General features: G+C 25.8%; 1 protein-coding gene across 1 annotated transcript in view; it reads right to left on the bottom strand.

The window, feature by feature from the left end:
• The window catches only part of LOC111622013 (pre-mRNA-splicing regulator WTAP-like), a 115581-nt gene that overhangs the window by 13191 nt on the left and 82495 nt on the right, over positions 1-19895 (bottom strand). The window contains exon 4 of the mRNA XM_023364314.1: positions 18996-19150. Within this exon, the coding sequence (XP_023220082.1) occupies positions 18996-19150 (155 nt within the window). The remainder of the gene's footprint in view (positions 1-18995; positions 19151-19895) is intronic.

The following is a 19895-nucleotide window of genomic DNA, read 5'->3' as shown; positions in this document are numbered from 1 at the left end:
TATATGGTTAATAAAAATCTATTTTAAGCTTACAAACAAATAAATTTTAGTTTTTAATATAGTACAAAAAAAGTAATCTAAATTTACGAATGCGTGTACTGTAAATACAGTACATACTTGTATATATTTTAATATGATTTTATGTGCTTTAAACGTTTTTCTAGTGATATTACGACTTCAATATTTGTGGCGGACAGACGTAAAGTCGAATAAAATGACTTAAACTTGATTTTTATTTTTCCATATACTTTTTTGACAAACGACGTATAATCGGGAACGACGTAACTCGAAACGACGTAAGTCGAGGTATACTTGTATCTGCTAATAGACAAATACACATAAAATATAAACCTAATACTGTATACATATTAAAAAAGTATTATAATTCACAGAAAAAAACTTCCCCCCAAATAAAAATTAAATTTTTGCCTTTCCTAACACATTTATCTAATATTATAATGGGACATTTCATTACAATCGATTCATATATTCAGAAAACTTTCTGTAGTTGAATATTTTTCTATTTCAATGTTATTTACTTTACTGGGGCAAGTAGATTTATTAAAATATTAATTGTTTATTATTTTATTTTTCTCTATTACATTCCTTTTGTATTTATAATTTGAATGATAAACAATGTTATCTAGAAATCTAGAAAATAATAAGTATTCAATGAATTAAACATGTGTTATGTTCTGAGAAAAATACATCTGAACAAAATAAAATGTAACTGTTTTGCACTTGCAATACAATTTATTATGAAGAAATTTTTGAAGACCAACACACAGTTATTCACTGATGTGTATTCTAAAACTCTCTTTAGTATTATATCTTTTACATATAAAAAAAAATATCATAAATTTGTTAAGTTAAATTGTACATTCAGTGCAAATACAGTAGAGCATTGATTATCTGAATACCAATCAACCAAAACATTGGTTAACCGAAAGTGTTCCAATCAGCAAATTCAAATTTCCACTAGTGCTGTGGCGCTGCAGCACTCTCTCCCTCCCTGCCAACCTTAACTGTAGGCTTACTTTAATCTACTACTTTATATAAGATATGTATTTGTAAGACATATGATACAAAATATATACAGTAAAGTTTTGTGTTTAATATATTTTTCATAAATGATCAGTTATCCAAAAAAAGCACTTATCCGAACAATCCCAGTCCTGAATTGTTTTGGATAATCAATGCTCTACTGTACTTTCAATAACATAAAAATTATTATCTTCATACATTTACAATAGCAGAAAAGGAAAAAATTTTTAAATTTGAAATATTATATGATTTTTAAAAAATCTGTTTTACTAATTACATAAAATAATATATAGTATTATTATACTATACTACTAAATATTACACAGTAAAACCTGTGTAAATTGAAATAGCACAGTCCTGAATATTTTTTCCTATTCGACAAGTTTCCATTTAAGTGGGTTTTTTTATAACATAAGAAATCACTCAGTTGAAGAATTTTTCAGTTTAGACAGGTTTCCATTTTATTCAGTTTCTGATTTAGATTTTACTGTATATGATTTATTTTAACAAATTTGTGTTATTATGTTCTAAACAGATGATCTTGACTTGAAAAGATGGACACAGATAAGATCATAGACTATATACATAAACCAATATCTACAAACCTGATGTATATTACATAAGTAATAAGCCAACAACTACCGAATTATATTGAGCTATTATGTCACAATTATTTAAAATTAATTACTAAATAATTTGTCACTATTTTTTTCTAGATCTTCATAAACTGATACTTTATAGTAAGGAAAGACATTAATGAGTAGATACTTCACGCTAAGATCCTAATGATTAGGTACTATATAATAAGAAAAACCCTAGTGATTAAGTACTTTATGCTAAGAAAGACCCCGATGATTGGTTACTTTATACTAAGAAAAACACCTAATGATTAGATACTCGTGATAAGAAAGATCATAAAGTACATAATCATTAGATACTTCGTGCTAAGGAAGACCCTAATGATTAGGTACTTTATGCTAAGGAAGATTGTAAAATTTACATATGATTAATTAATGTTTCGGTTAATTATTTAAAGGTTTCAAAATCTAAATATTGACGATATCGTTTATCGAAAAACGAGAAGTATTATTTATTTAAAATGTTTATTTCGTATTTACGATGTGTCGTGTGAAGGTTTTTTCGTAAGATATCGGTGAAGTGATAAAGACAGAACCAGCGACTGCTGTGTAAATAGGCAATAGATTCAAGACCCGAACAGTGAACCAACACTTTGAATACCCAAAGAAGAATATAAAAAAAAAAAGGCAGAAAAAAAAGGAAATGCCCAAAGTCGGCAACTGACTATAGGCCTGTTTCAACAGCCATTTTGAATCGGGTATCGTTAGTTTCCGGATGTCTTTCGTTAGTGACAGCGAGGTGGCCGACCTCCAAAAGTACAAAGAGAGGATGATCGGGGACAGATATTCACACAATAATGAACAGTTTACATAGAAGATAAGACTGACAGGTATACAGTCCTGTAAAGGTGGTTTTGAATACAACTTTTGATACGTGTTGTGAGCCACCTCAGTCGGAGGTCACATTGTTAGCGAGGAAGCGGAGTCTGCTTACAAGAGATGAATTTTCCCAAACTTCTAATTAACGAACTATTTGTCGTTCCTTTTTTTGAAACTGTCTCCTTTTCTATTCTTGACTTTTTTTACCATTTTTATGCTCTTTTTCTTCTTGTATACAACGTATCCTGTTACGGGTTTTTTTCTATCTTCCACTTTAAATTTTTTGGTTTTCGTCTCCAAGAAGCTTCCAAAATTCTATTTTTTTGAAGAATATTTTAAAAAATTCCNATTTTCATCGAACGAAGAGGTAATAGCAGCCGTGGATGCGTATTTCGACAGTCTTCCGGATTCTCACTTTAGGGATGGAATCCATAAATTAGAAGATCACTGGAACAAGTGTATTGAAGTTCAGGGAGATTATATTGAATAATAAAATGTATTTCAAACCATAAAATCGTGTTTTTCTTATCGAACGACAAAACTTATTGAACAACCTGGTAATTTACTAATATGTTGTTGAACTTTGTCTATTCTTATTATTTCATTCTGGTTCAATTGGATAGATCTCGTGTAATCAATGGAAGTGTTTCCTTGATTCTTCAGATACTCATCAGAAAACTCCGTAAAATAACTAACCCATCTATCGTAATTGATTATTTTTTTGTATATAGAGATCCAACCTTTTTGTCCAAAAAGTGTTGATAATCCTCCAAAATCACTTTTGTTAAAAATTTAGAACATATAGTAAATATATTTCAAGAACATTTAACATTATTATTTATCATGTTAAATAAAATACCATCCATAAAATAAATATAAATCTATTAACAAAATTTTATGTCTAAAACTGTTGCGTAAAGAATGGTTAAAAATTTATTAATTTGAATCAGAAATATCAGAAAAAATAAAAAATAAAACTTCCATATTAATTCTTCAAACTATCAAACTGAATATAATCTAAGGAAGAGGTATTCTAGTTTTTTAAAAATATTCTATTTTCTTTTCAATGGAAGAATCTTTCTAAATTTTCATTCATATAGATTAAAAATCAATTTTAAATAATAATTATTATAAAGCCACATTTTTCTGTAATTAATTACTAATTTAAATAGTAATTTGATAAAACAAGTTTAAACTATATACTGCTTTTATAATTTCAATTTAGACAATTTAATTAGCCAGAATTTATAAAGTGTACTTAATTATATACAGTATAATTACATCACTGCAAACTTAATTCCATTTAGAAACATTTACTAAAATGTTAAAAATTTTAGTATATGATTAGTAATTTTCCCAGGAAAAATATGATTAATAAAAATAATGTTTTCATTTTCTGTACTATTCTGAAATTTTCAGAATTTTTAGTAAATGTTAAAAGGAACTTTTAATGTTTAAATTCTTTTATTTTCACAGATGTTTGAAAATTTTACAGCCAAGTTAAAGTTATTATCAAACAATTTATTAATTATTATTAATAAACTTCTAATGATAAAAACTTAGTCATAAAAATCTCTTTCAAAACTTATTATTTACTTTCTATGAGAAATACTGCTTGAAATTTATTTCTCAAAGATAATTTGAAGGTTGTGAGATAATTACAGAAGATTGTAAAATATATTTTACAGCCTTCTGTGTAAAACATTTAGAGAAACAGATGGTTATTTTGTTGTTTCTCTAAATAGTTTAGAATATAATTTTACAGATAAATTATGATGATGATGATCAAACCAAATTACAAACAGGAAACTAGTATCAAATAATCATATAAAAATGTACTATGTACTATGTACGATTTTGTATGATTAACATATAAAAACCTGACTTTTTAAAAGGCTAATGTCAGACAGTTAACCATATAAAAATATTTTAAAATTTCTTATAGAATACATTAACAAAATAGAATTATACTAGCTAATTTAAATACAGAAATCAAGCTTATGAATGCACATAAGATGACATAACAATCAGAGGTGTATATACAAATACATAAGAAGAGAGATTGAATAAAATTAAACATTGAAAACTTATATAAATATAGATTAAAATAACATGTGTAAACTTCTATTGTTTAATTTTTATTTAATATTACTCTATATGTGTTCGTGCTGAGTGATCAAACAAAAAGTTTACTGATGAGAAGTATGAGTTTGGGAATGCCACAAGTCAGATTTGCAACACTAAGCTGGAAACACTTTACTTCCCTGCTATGCATGAAAAGAAATATTAAAATCTTGAATATTTATAAACTAAGGAATAAACTAAGTAATACTAATAAATAAGTAAATAAACTATGGAATCTAAAAACAATATAAAACTTTAAATAAATAAAAAGTTTTGGAACAATCCTAAGTTTATAAAGTTCAAAACTGAACTTTTATAGCTAACTGAACAAAACATCTTAAAGATTTTGTGGAACTCACTTCTATGAAGACCTGAATGTTTGGCTAAATTTTTGTTTACAATTCTTTTTGTTACACACAAATTCATAGACCACCTTGTATTCAAAAGTTTATAAACAAAGTATTATAGTTGATTAGAGATATTTTCATAAACCATCATCTTAATTCTCAATTACTTTTCTTTATGTAACTTTCCATTGAAAAAATTCTCTGTTCTATAATGTAAGATATTTCTAGTTATCATAACATTAAGCTTAAATAAAAGCAATGAGATAACACTGCATTAAATATTAAGTGATGTGTGGTGATTGAGACAACACTAAGAGTTTATTAGTTTGGTGGTACTTTATCAAATTCAAAGTATTGTTAAATTCCTTACTCTACTTCTCACAAATAAACTTTTCATTTGATACTTCTGTCCACATGGTTCTGGTTGCTCTCTTATCCTACATGCATTCATACATAAACTTATATTTTTTACTTTTGTTATAATATACACTCTATTCCTTTATTTTAATTACTTATTAGAATTTCCTTCTTTAACGTAGATTATCAACATTTTTTAAAATGAGTAGTACTTTAAATTGTTTGTGCATGACATTGTTTGTACTTAACATGTAACAATGGCATTTTTAAAAGACTAAAAATACTTGTTGCAATTAATTTTGTGTTGGTCAGGAAACTTAAGTGGTTAGTGGATTATCTGATCATGGAAATTGCTTACTTATAAAACAAAACTGAGAATTTTATTATATGTAAATAATTTTTTCTTTGTCTAAATTGAATCAATATTTTAATTAAAAGCATGTCATCAGTTAAAGTTAAAAATGTAAATTATAAGAGGTGTATGAGAAAGATCTAGGAATGAGTCAAAAACTCAAAATGTATTTGGATAGTAAGAAGTTTACTTAATATTTTTGAAAATAATCACTCTGAACTTCAATATATTATCTGCAACAATTTCTCCTATTTAAGAAACAATTACAAAAATCAGTCTGTTTCAGGGATCACAAAATTTTCTTCAATTTGTCTTAAATAAGTTGTACTGAAATGTTTTCTTTTTCTTTATCCCAAAGTTGAAAACACTTTAAAAAAATCATTAAGTGCTAGAGTGAATAAAAAGGGTGGCTATGGAATAATAGCAATTCCAAATGTAAAGAAAAATTGTTTGAATTAACAGAACTCATTCATACAAGACAAACTGAAGAAAATTTTTCAATCCCCGTAAGAAGCCGATTGTTTCTAAATGTTCCTGAATCAGAGAAATCATTTCAAATTCGTTGTTTTTGAAAAATATTGAATAAATTTCTTTATATCCTGATTTATTTTAATTTTTTGATCCATTCCTGTAACTTTTTGAACAGGTCTTCTATATTTATTTTGTTACTCTATTTTTACATAAATCAAAGAAGGAAAAAAAAACTTTACCATCCTGGCTTTTCTTCATGGCTTCACTGAAATTCCTCTGCAGAGCTAAATCTCCTTCTAACTTAGCCATCCTTCCTGATGATATCATCTTTCCCAATTCTTCATTCTCTTGGTACAAAAGTCTGCATTTAGCCATCAGCCTTTTACCAGTATTACTGTTAGAACAAGAATAATAATGTAAATTTTTTTTAAAAATAAAGTTAAAAAATTTAACAAAAAAAAAATTCTAAATTATAAAATTTTGTTTAATATAACAGACATTAATAAACATCAAATACAGAAATTCAAACCTAGTTAAATTTCAAATATATATTTTTTTTCCTATCAGACTCCTTCCTTATTATAGTGTTTACTGTCTAAATATGCTGTTTGATTTGTTGTTTTTATTTATTTATTTATTAAAAAATCAAAATATCCATTTTAATACTTACAAATTCTAAAATTTAATAGTTTCCTAAATTCATATTGTATTTAACAAGATTTTACTTTCTGTATTTTTCAATTTTGTTAAAAGAAGGTTTAGAAGTATAAATTTTAAAATTATGCATAGTATTGAATAAAATAATAGAGTTCTGGTAGTTTCAATTAATTCAAAATTATCCTCTTTCAACCAATTTTTGCAGAAGATTTACTGTGTGAAATTAAAATTATCTCAATCTCTATTCTACAATAATAGCAAAGATATATACAATCATCTTTTCCCAGAAACATCAATTGTACGTAAAATTATAGTTGTAAGTCAGTTCAAATTTTTAAAAGTGTTATATTTTTTACAATATAAGTATCTTCGTATTAAATGAAGGAATGTTCTTTCACATACGATACTATTATTATTTTTCTTATAGAAGATGGTAAATATTTATAATAATTTAACTGAAGTAATGAAAATGAGTTCACACAACCAATATATCACAAAAATTGGTTTGAAGATTTTTGGATTAAAAATAAACCTAAAATATTTCATTTTTTACCTTTAAAAGTAAAGCACTGACTAACTTTTCTTTAAAAAAAATATAAAAAAAATAAAAAGGTAACAACAACAATTGTACAATTAGTTTTGAAAAAATGATGAGCAATATACTTTTGCTACAGATACATCTTTAAAAGTAATAAGATATTTTACAACAGTAATACTCTTATTATTTATATGGGAATCATTGTTGACATTAGAAATACATTTTATATAATCATGTACATTTATGTTTCTAACATCATCTAACAATTTAAGAAATATTCTATACAAAACAATGATCAAAATTTTGTTTTATACAATTGACCATTTACAGAGAACTTGTAATTGAAACATAAATTACATATATATATATTTAATTTAAGTAACAATTAACAAGAAACTGTTGAAGCACTTGAAGCACTACATAGTTTTAAGCAAAGTTTCTGAATTGGAATAACTGCTGATTGATAACACAATGCTAATTTATACAATGGATTTCAAATTCATAACAATAATATAAATAAAATTTACACAATTGAAATTTTATAATTGCATTCATACAAATGCAATTATAAACTGTGTTAAACTGAAAATTTTTTACCTTACTTTTCAAAATTATCAGAATAAATTTACTTAAACTAGATAAATCTGTAAAGAAATTTAGAAAGATCTTTCCATATATTACAGATAGAAAAGATGGCCAAAAACTAATAAAATGAATGAAAAAACAATAAAATAATTCAAATACTTTGGAAAAAAAATAATTAATAATATTCAACTTCCATCACTATTACTATGATAAAAATTGGATAATTATCAAAAACAAAAAATTCTTAACCTCTCTATAGTTAAGATACAAAATTTGCATCAAACTGAATAAATAATAAATATATAATGTATAAAAATCAAGTACTAGAAATAAAGAAACAATTAATAAAAACTTTGAAGATTTATCAAAGAAATAAGTACTGTATATAATATCTAGAATATTTTTAAAACAACAATGTTTTTTAACTCTTGGAATATCAAATATATATGTATGATTAAGCACATGAGCTGTAATTATATTTATATATGTTAGAATATACAAACAGATCTGATTCCTTCTTCATGTCAATGATATATGTGTAATAATACTGATAAAATCTACAGGAAAATTATCTCATCTATTAGATATTAAATATTTCATTTAATTTACAAATCTACATATTTTTATAAGGAAAATACCAATAATCACTCAGAGTAGAGAGCTAAAAAATTTATTTACTTCTGTTCTCTGTTTACTTCTTTAAAATTTAAAATAGATAGAATATAATAATTATAATAAATAAAATACAGTATCTCTTCATTATATCACACATGTCAGGAGACAAAGTGAGATGTATCTAGTTACCTGTTTTGTCTATTTTGGATTTCCATGCTAATTTTTTTTTCTTGATGAATTGTATTTCTTACAATGGTAGTTTCAATGTCAATGAATACAATAAGGTAATATTTCTTTGCCAGTAGAAATTAAATGGCAACCAATTTTCTTTTTTTAAATTATTGCTAAAACACTTATATTTTGAAGATAAAAAAAGCATGCTATATCTAAAGAGTGATATAACAACAGACTACCATATTTTACTTAAAACTGATATATGATTTAGTATTTAAATAAATACTAAAAATCACATTTAAAAACAAATTATAGTGTTAGTAATGCAACCTATCAACTGATGATCAAAGCGAGAATACAATGCACATGTAAACAATATGAAATTATCATCATTTCATGTTGTTTAATATTATTATTGAATTAAAATGACATATTTATACAAAGAACAGCATCATTAAAATTACAAATCTGCTATTCTATTTGTATTACATATTAAATAAATTAGTAATTAAATTCCAAATACAATATTACTTATTTATCAGATTTGTAAAAATTATTTAACAGCTACAATATATCCATGACTGTTTATAGTAATTACTGTCAGAAATGTTTCTAATATTTTTCATGAAAAATATAATCAAGTACAGGTATACCTCGCCTTACGTCGGTAATTGGTTCCAGGAGAACGACTTAAGTCAAAAAACGACGTAAGTCAAATTTACTTGTCTCCGAATCTACTTGCCACTAGGCTAAACCATAAATTACCAATTCCCGTTCTGTATTTTATTTATTAATGCATTTTTAATAATACATGGTTAATAAGGATCTATTTTAAGCTTACAAACAAATAAATTTTAGTTTTTAATATAGTACAGAAAAAAGTAATTTAAATTTACGAATGCATATACTGTAAATACAGTATATAGTTGTAAATGTATATATTATAATATGATTTTGTGCACTTTAAACATTTTTCTAGTGATATTACGACTTCAATATTTGTGGCGGACAGACGTAAAGTCGAATAAAATGACTTAAACTTGATTTTTATTTTTCCATATACTTTTTTGACAAACGACGTATAATCGGGAACGACGTAACTCGAAACGACGTAAGTCGAGGTATACTTGTATCTGCTAATAGACAAATACACATAAAATATAAACCTAATACTGTATACATATTAAAAAAGTATTATAATTCACAGAAAAAAACTTCCCCCCAAATAAAAATTAAATTTTTGCCTTTCCTAACACATTTATCTAATATTATAATGGGACATTTCATTACAATCGATTCATATATTCAGAAAACTTTCTGTAGTTGAATATTTTTCTATTTCAATGTTATTTACTTTACTGGGGCAAGTAGATTTATTAAAATATTAATTGTTTATTATTTTATTTTTCTCTATTACATTCCTTTTGTATTTATAATTTGAATGATAAACAATGTTATCTAGAAATCTAGAAAATAATAAGTATTCAATGAATTAAACATGTGTTATGTTCTGAGAAAAATACATCTGAACAAAATAAAATGTAACTGTTTTGCACTTGCAATACAATTTATTATGAAGAAATTTTTGAAGACCAACACACAGTTATTCACTGATGTGTATTCTAAAACTCTCTTTAGTATTATATCTTTTACATATAAAAAAAAATATCATAAATTTGTTAAGTTAAATTGTACATTCAGTGCAAATACAGTAGAGCATTGATTATCTGAATACCAATCAACCAAAACATTGGTTAACCGAAAGTGTTCCAATCAGCAAATTCAAATTTCCACTAGTGCTGTGGCGCTGCAGCACTCTCTCCCTCCCTGCCAACCTTAACTGTAGGCTTACTTTAATCTACTACTTTATATAAGATATGTATTTGTAAGACATATGATACAAAATATATACAGTAAAGTTTTGTGTTTAATATATTTTTCATAAATGATCAGTTATCCAAAAAAAGCACTTATCCGAACAATCCCAGTCCTGAATTGTTTTGGATAATCAATGCTCTACTGTACTTTCAATAACATAAAAATTATTATCTTCATACATTTACAATAGCAGAAAAGGAAAAAATTTTTAAATTTGAAATATTATATGATTTTTAAAAAATCTGTTTTACTAATTACATAAAATAATATATAGTATTATTATACTATACTACTAAATATTACACAGTAAAACCTGTGTAAATTGAAATAGCACAGTCCTGAATATTTTTTCCTATTCGACAAGTTTCCATTTAAGTGGGTTTTTTTATAACATAAGAAATCACTCAGTTGAAGAATTTTTCAGTTTAGACAGGTTTCCATTTTATTCAGTTTCTGATTTAGATTTTACTGTATATGATTTATTTTAACAAATTTGTGTTATTATGTTCTAAACAGATGATCTTGACTTGAAAAGATGGACACAGATAAGATCATAGACTATATACATAAACCAATATCTACAAACCTGATGTATATTACATAAGTAATAAGCCAACAACTACCGAATTATATTGAGCTATTATGTCACAATTATTTAAAATTAATTACTAAATAATTTGTCACTAGAGGGAGGTGTTAGTTGCCATCTCTTATTAAATTTAATAATTATAATTAAATTAAATAATTTAGAGTATTCTGGAAGAAAAGAATCATAGAATATTTGATGTGTACATCATGCTGGTACAAACATGAATTTGAAACAAATTTTACTTTAAAAAAATATTTGAAATTTTGTTCTGGATATTAAATTTATAAATGAACATATTGGTGAGCTAAGAATTTGAGGAATATGAATGAACCTAATAATAAATAAAATACTTTCTTACTGGAACCACACAATAAAATAAAAATCAACACCTTTAAACAACCTAATAATAGTTTATACATATACACTGACAGTGGAAACATAAAGGATAAGTTCTATGACACTCAGGGTAAAACAATTAATAGGACGACATCTTACCATAGTTCAAAGATTTTAACATAAACACAGATAAGTGACATGAGTGCAAATAATAAAGGAAACAGAATGATTAATATAGCAATCTCCCATGGACTGTGAACAGTATAAAGGTCTAAAAATGCTCATAAATAAACCTGGTTGTCTCTCAATGGTCAGAGGGCAAATAAGATATCTTATTTATCATTACATAATCTATCAGAAATGAATATATCAAGTAAGGTGTGTTTCAGAGAAATGGAGTGCAACAGCAATCATTTTCTATTAATTTACAGACTCAGAGTAAAAATCAATTATAAAACTAGATGAAGGTTGCATAAAACACCTAGGATCAATGTTAAATACTTCAATAATACAGATATTAAAAAAATTACTCAATAAACATTGAGAAGAACTAATGACAAAAATACAGGAAAGTTGTAAGTGAGAGGTGAACCCAATTAAGAAAGATACTCACAAGGAAGGGTTTTCTCATATCATTTTAATAAAATATATATCATTCATTAGGGAGAAAAATAAGACAATGCATATTTTTTCTTTCATCTGTCAGGTCAGTCATTCATAAGAAATAGGGTTCTAAAATGTTCTTATGTAATTCTTATAGAAAAATACAAGAGGTGGTCAGAAAATAAAGAATATTTGCACATAGCACTTTATGAAAGTGAATGACCGCCATTGATTGAAGATTAATTTGTCCTCTGATGTGTTAGCTTAGCAAGCATAGATGTTTCGATAACAGCAGGCTTATTGTTATTGTTTTGACAAGGGTTAAAATGTGTATAAAAATCAAAAATCCTGCCAAATGTGAAGTGTTATTTGTTTTCTAAATGCAATGAAAGTTCATCCTATAGAAATTCATAAGCAAATCACATAAGTGTATTGTGATCACAATATGAATGAAGCAAGTATGAGAAAATAGTGTTTGACGTTTAATCAAAGAAGATAACATGTGACAACACACTGCTGCAGCCACTCTAGCTGTACTTCAGAAATTTTGCTGAACATTTTCAACAACCTAGCCTCCAGTGACTTTTCATCTCTTCCCAAGCTGAAAGACTTTTTGGGTAGCAAACATTTTAGAATGAATGACAAGGTAAAAGAAGCTGTCACTAACTGACTGAAAGAACTGGAGGTAAAAGTCTATGACGAAGGAATCCAAAAACTAATGCCACGCTATGATAAGTGCTTAAATCATAATGGTGACTATGTAGAAAAATAACTGGTCTTGTACTAATTACTTAATAAAACCCTTTCCTATCATTACTGTTTTTTTATTTTTTATAACCAAGTGTTCTTTATTTCCTGGATGTGCTTCATACCATTGGTAACATTTTGGCCAGAATGGAAATATCAAGGGATTAATTCTGCTGAAGGTTTTTCTTTTTTATGGTTTAATGTAAATGTAAAGAAAAAATACAATTTTTAAGACTAATTAATTGTTTACAATGAGCACATGAAATGAAGGCATTATTATGAACACTTTGTAATAAACAACTTCATACTTTCTGCACTCTTTTCAGCATAACTTTTTAATAGGACAAATGTTTTCAGCCTCTTTAAGGGACAAGGTTTTCAAACTATTCTAAAATCTAATGGTACATTCCAAACTGGAATATTCAAACTACATGATATTCTTTAAAAATTTATATATAGCATTTCAGAATGTTCAAACCTAACATGATGCAAATTAAATTATTCTGACAACAATGTTAAATATGTAATAAATACCAAAACAAATAAAAGAAATAACATAAAAAATGAAATGAATATAAAAACAATAAAATTATATACAATAGAACTTTTGTAACTAAATTGAATTTGCACATTACAGTAATACCCCAAAATTACGCGATAGGTGGGACCGAGCGATAACCGCGTAAGTCGGGGTATAATTTCGCAATTTGTGTAAAATCCAAGTTTAATGTATGTAAGATAATAAATGTTCTCATTAATCTTATCTCATCTTTTGATTTGTTCACGGTTACTAGAAATTATCACATAGAGTCTCTCAAGTCTCCGTAAATATAACAAACACAGAAATAAATAACACAAAATAAATTGTAGCTATGTGTCGATTCCGCGCTACACATCCGAACATGTAAGCTGTACAATAGTGTGGGGGAGTGAGTAATCAGAAGTTGCATGGCGCTCAAACAAAAGATGAATTGACGAGATTTGAAAATCGCGTAACTCCGGGTTTGCGTAAGTCGGGGTAGAGTAAGTCGAGGTATTACTGTACTTAGTTGCTAGTGTAGTTTGGGGAGAGCATTGTAGTGGGTCATTGAGTACAGACTGCCAAGCTAGCAATAGTTTCACTATTGTTATTAGTATAGTATGTCTCCATATGAAAAAACCTAATCCTGTGGTTGACTGTCTCCGCATTAGAATTTTTAAAATTTTTGTTTTAATTTTTCATTTTTTAAATAAAGTAAAGGCTGACAATGTTGCCAGAAGTTTATTGCCTTTATTTCATTTATTTAGTTTTTTAAATAACAAAATAAAGAATTATTGTATTGATGGAAAAATTATCCATTCAATGATATTTTGGCTGAGACAACTCATCGTCAGTTTCCTTTGATTTCATGTATTTTTGACTTTTTTAATATTTTTTCTAACAAAACTTTTGTATTTTTTGTATAAATAAATTTTCATAAAAAATTTAAAATTTAAAAAAATTTTAATGTGGAGACAGTCTAGGGACTAAATTTTTTCCATGTAGAGACATAGTATACTAATACCTTCGTTAACTTTATAATTAATTGTAATTGTCCTTAATTTTTGTGTTATTGATCTCCACCATTTCCAATGTTTTTAGTTTTGCTTGTCATATATCTTCTTTATAATTCTTGTCTGGTCCCAACACGAAGACAACTTACTAGCAAACTGGGGTAATGCGATATTATACTTGTTTTATTGATGTTGAACTGATGCTTTTTTATTCTTCATGTAAAGAATTGTTTATTTGATTGAATCATATGATTGACTTATTCAATGTTTTCAACAGTTTTTTTGATGCTGAGAGGCATCTCATCTTTTGTTTTTGGTCCTAAACCGATTCACATCCTTTGCAAAAATGCTCAAATCGTTGTAAACTGTCTTTAAAGTCACTGCAGCATTTTCACAAAGTAACATCATCACATTGTGAGTATCTTTGGCACTTTTCTGCAGTTTAAAACACACTTCAAAAACCTGCCTTCATAAACCATCAGCTAAACACTGAGTGATTGAGACAAGCAAATTCAAAACTTACTAGATATGCAAAGATGATAGAAACAATGCAAATACAGCATAGAACTTCTGCCATTTTCTGATAAGTGATGAACTATGCCAAAATTCACTGTATTTTTTGACTGCCCCTGTGTATATAAGAATTTTTAATTGTACACACAAATACATTTTAAAACACAATGGTAAAAATTAAGTAAATGAAAAAAACCAGATCAAAACTATCTTAAACGCTTATATTATAAATTTATTTAATAAAAAGTTGTATATTTTAAAAACTTTTAGCTTTAAAAGTTAAAAGCTTTTAAAAACTGGAAAGAAATTCATACTTGCAAATATCTGTTTAGTGACTAAAAACCTTGAATTAAAAAAATACTGTACTACACACTGCTGGCAACAATATTACCAAAGTAGCTTGAGAAGAACTGAACTGACAACATGGACAATCAATTTTTTAAGCTTAAAAAAAAAACTTGAAAAATGTTTTTAGTAGTACAGACTGCTTCTACCATAATTTTGAATTAATAATCCAAATGAAAAACACTGCATTAATGCACAAAGAGCATTTTGAACACAATTCAGCAAGCTTCATATGATAACAATGATGATTCAAACACATTGAATAACTTTTTAATAAAAAAATATATTTAAAAATTTAGTTGTAAAATAAAGTGATGAAAATTTATGTTTTCATTTCTTCCTCAGTTTTTCAATTAGAACTTAATTATGGATCATAAATCCGTTATTAAGTTCTAATTGAAGGATTCAGATGTAAAAAATGTTAAGTTCCATAATGAAAGTTCGGAGAAAACGAAAAAATTAAATGTCTTGAGAAGTTTTCTTTAATCAGAATAAAGTGCAGGTTAAAGTTAAAAAGTGATAGAATATTTAAATTAAAATACACTGTTGCTCAGTTGTCAGTACACATTATAATGTACAGTACTAATGGAAATGGTATCATCTTTTACATCTGAATCCTTCAATTATATTTTAAGTAGAAAAAAAATTTCCTTTTCAAATGGACTGTCATTATTCTTATTAAATATACTCCTTGACTAGTGCATATTCAATTATATGGTAATTTCCTGGAATACATTAACCACAGTAAGCAGGATCTTCCTGTAATTAATTTCATTTGATTATTTCTAATTTGTTCTAAGTAAAAGTTTCATTCTTTTAAAATTAATTTCTGTAGTTAATACTATGCATTAACACAAACTGAAATAATTAGCAGATCTATTTCATAAAGTTTTAAGAGAAATTGTTTCATCAATTTATCTTAAAAAATGTAAATTATTATAAANAAAATCAATTTTAAATAATAATTATTATAAAGCCACATTTTTCTGTAATTAATTACTAATTTAAATAGTAATTTGATAAAACAAGTTTAAACTATATACTGCTTTTATAATTTCAATTTAGACAATTTAATTAGCCAGAATTTATAAAGTGTACTTAATTATATACAGTATAATTACATCACTGCAAACTTAATTCCATTTAGAAACATTTACTAAAATGTTAAAAATTTTAGTATATGATTAGTAATTTTCCCAGGAAAAATATGATTAATAAAAATAATGTTTTCATTTTCTGTACTATTCTGAAATTTTCAGAATTTTTAGTAAATGTTAAAAGGAACTTTTAATGTTTAAATTCTTTTATTTTCACAGATGTTTGAAAATTTTACAGCCAAGTTAAAGTTATTATCAAACAATTTATTAATTATTATTAATAAACTTCTAATGATAAAAACTTAGTCATAAAAATCTCTTTCAAAACTTATTATTTACTTTCTATGAGAAATACTGCTTGAAATTTATTTCTCAAAGATAATTTGAAGGTTGTGAGATAATTACAGAAGATTGTAAAATATATTTTACAGCCTTCTGTGTAAAACATTTAGAGAAACAGATGGTTATTTTGTTGTTTCTCTAAATAGTTTAGAATATAATTTTACAGATAAATTATGATGATGATGATCAAACCAAATTACAAACAGGAAACTAGTATCAAATAATCATATAAAAATGTACTATGTACTATGTACGATTTTGTATGATTAACATATAAAAACCTGACTTTTTAAAAGGCTAATGTCAGACAGTTAACCATATAAAAATATTTTAAAATTTCTTATAGAATACATTAACAAAATAGAATTATACTAGCTAATTTAAATACAGAAATCAAGCTTATGAATGCACATAAGATGACATAACAATCAGAGGTGTATATACAAATACATAAGAAGAGAGATTGAATAAAATTAAACATTGAAAACTTATATAAATATAGATTAAAATAACATGTGTAAACTTCTATTGTTTAATTTTTATTTAATATTACTCTATATGTGTTCGTGCTGAGTGATCAAACAAAAAGTTTACTGATGAGAAGTATGAGTTTGGGAATGCCACAAGTCAGATTTGCAACACTAAGCTGGAAACACTTTACTTCCCTGCTATGCATGAAAAGAAATATTAAAATCTTGAATATTTATAAACTAAGGAATAAACTAAGTAATACTAATAAATAAGTAAATAAACTATGGAATCTAAAAACAATATAAAACTTTAAATAAATAAAAAGTTTTGGAACAATCCTAAGTTTATAAAGTTCAAAACTGAACTTTTATAGCTAACTGAACAAAACATCTTAAAGATTTTGTGGAACTCACTTCTATGAAGACCTGAATGTTTGGCTAAATTTTTGTTTACAATTCTTTTTGTTACACACAAATTCATAGACCACCTTGTATTCAAAAGTTTATAAACAAAGTATTATAGTTGATTAGAGATATTTTCATAAACCATCATCTTAATTCTCAATTACTTTTCTTTATGTAACTTTCCATTGAAAAAATTCTCTGTTCTATAATGTAAGATATTTCTAGTTATCATAACATTAAGCTTAAATAAAAGCAATGAGATAACACTGCATTAAATATTAAGTGATGTGTGGTGATTGAGACAACACTAAGAGTTTATTAGTTTGGTGGTACTTTATCAAATTCAAAGTATTGTTAAATTCCTTACTCTACTTCTCACAAATAAACTTTTCATTTGATACTTCTGTCCACATGGTTCTGGTTGCTCTCTTATCCTACATGCATTCATACATAAACTTATATTTTTTACTTTTGTTATAATATACACTCTATTCCTTTATTTTAATTACTTATTAGAATTTCCTTCTTTAACGTAGATTATCAACATTTTTTAAAATGAGTAGTACTTTAAATTGTTTGTGCATGACATTGTTTGTACTTAACATGTAACAATGGCATTTTTAAAAGACTAAAAATACTTGTTGCAATTAATTTTGTGTTGGTCAGGAAACTTAAGTGGTTAGTGGATTATCTGATCATGGAAATTGCTTACTTATAAAACAAAACTGAGAATTTTATTATATGTAAATAATTTTTTCTTTGTCTAAATTGAATCAATATTTTAATTAAAAGCATGTCATCAGTTAAAGTTAAAAATGTAAATTATAAGAGGTGTATGAGAAAGATCTAGGAATGAGTCAAAAACTCAAAATGTATTTGGATAGTAAGAAGTTTACTTAATATTTTTGAAAATAATCACTCTGAACTTCAATATATTATCTGCAACAATTTCTCCTATTTAAGAAACAATTACAAAAATCAGTCTGTTTCAGGGATCACAAAATTTTCTTCAATTTGTCTTAAATAAGTTGTACTGAAATGTTTTCTTTTTCTTTATCCCAAAGTTGAAAACACTTTAAAAAAATCATTAAGTGCTAGAGTGAATAAAAAGGGTGGCTATGGAATAATAGCAATTCCAAATGTAAAGAAAAATTGTTTGAATTAACAGAACTCATTCATACAAGACAAACTGAAGAAAATTTTTCAATCCCCGTAAGAAGCCGATTGTTTCTAAATGTTCCTGAATCAGAGAAATCATTTCAAATTCGTTGTTTTTGAAAAATATTGAATAAATTTCTTTATATCCTGATTTATTTTAATTTTTTGATCCATTCCTGTAACTTTTTGAACAGGTCTTCTATATTTATTTTGTTACTCTATTTTTACATAAATCAAAGAAGGAAAAAAAAACTTTACCATCCTGGCTTTTCTTCATGGCTTCACTGAAATTCCTCTGCAGAGCTAAATCTCCTTCTAACTTAGCCATCCTTCCTGATGATATCATCTTTCCCAATTCTTCATTCTCTTGGTACAAAAGTCTGCATTTAGCCATCAGCCTTTTACCAGTATTACTGTTAGAACAAGAATAATAATGTAAATTTTTTTTAAAAATAAAGTTAAAAAATTTAACAAAAAAAAAATTCTAAATTATAAAATTTTGTTTAATATAACAGACATTAATAAACATCAAATACAGAAATTCAAACCTAGTTAAATTTCAAATATATATTTTTTTTCCTATCAGACTCCTTCCTTATTATAGTGTTTACTGTCTAAATATGCTGTTTGATTTGTTGTTTTTATTTATTTATTTATTAAAAAATCAAAATATCCATTTTAATACTTACAAATTCTAAAATTTAATAGTTTCCTAAATTCATATTGTATTTAACAAGATTTTACTTTCTGTATTTTTCAATTTTGTTAAAAGAAGGTTTAGAAGTATAAATTTTAAAATTATGCATAGTATTGAATAAAATAATAGAGTTCTGGTAGTTTCAATTAATTCAAAATTATCCTCTTTCAACCAATTTTTGCAGAAGATTTACTGTGTGAAATTAAAATTATCTCAATCTCTATTCTACAATAATAGCAAAGATATATACAATCATCTTTTCCCAGAAACATCAATTGTACGTAAAATTATAGTTGTAAGTCAGTTCAAATTTTTAAAAGTGTTATATTTTTTACAATATAAGTATCTTCGTATTAAATGAAGGAATGTTCTTTCACATACGATACTATTATTATTTTTCTTATAGAAGATGGTAAATATTTATAATAATTTAACTGAAGTAATGAAAATGAGTTCACACA

The sequence above is a fragment of the Centruroides sculpturatus genome, unplaced genomic scaffold, assembly GCF_000671375.1.
Source record: "Centruroides sculpturatus isolate CEXI.00-Female unplaced genomic scaffold, Cexi_2.0 scaffold268, whole genome shotgun sequence".
Classification (NCBI taxonomy): Eukaryota; Metazoa; Arthropoda; class Arachnida; order Scorpiones; family Buthidae; genus Centruroides; species Centruroides sculpturatus.
Note: the sequence above shows the minus strand (reverse complement) of the source record. Positions and strands in the feature narration are given on the sequence as shown.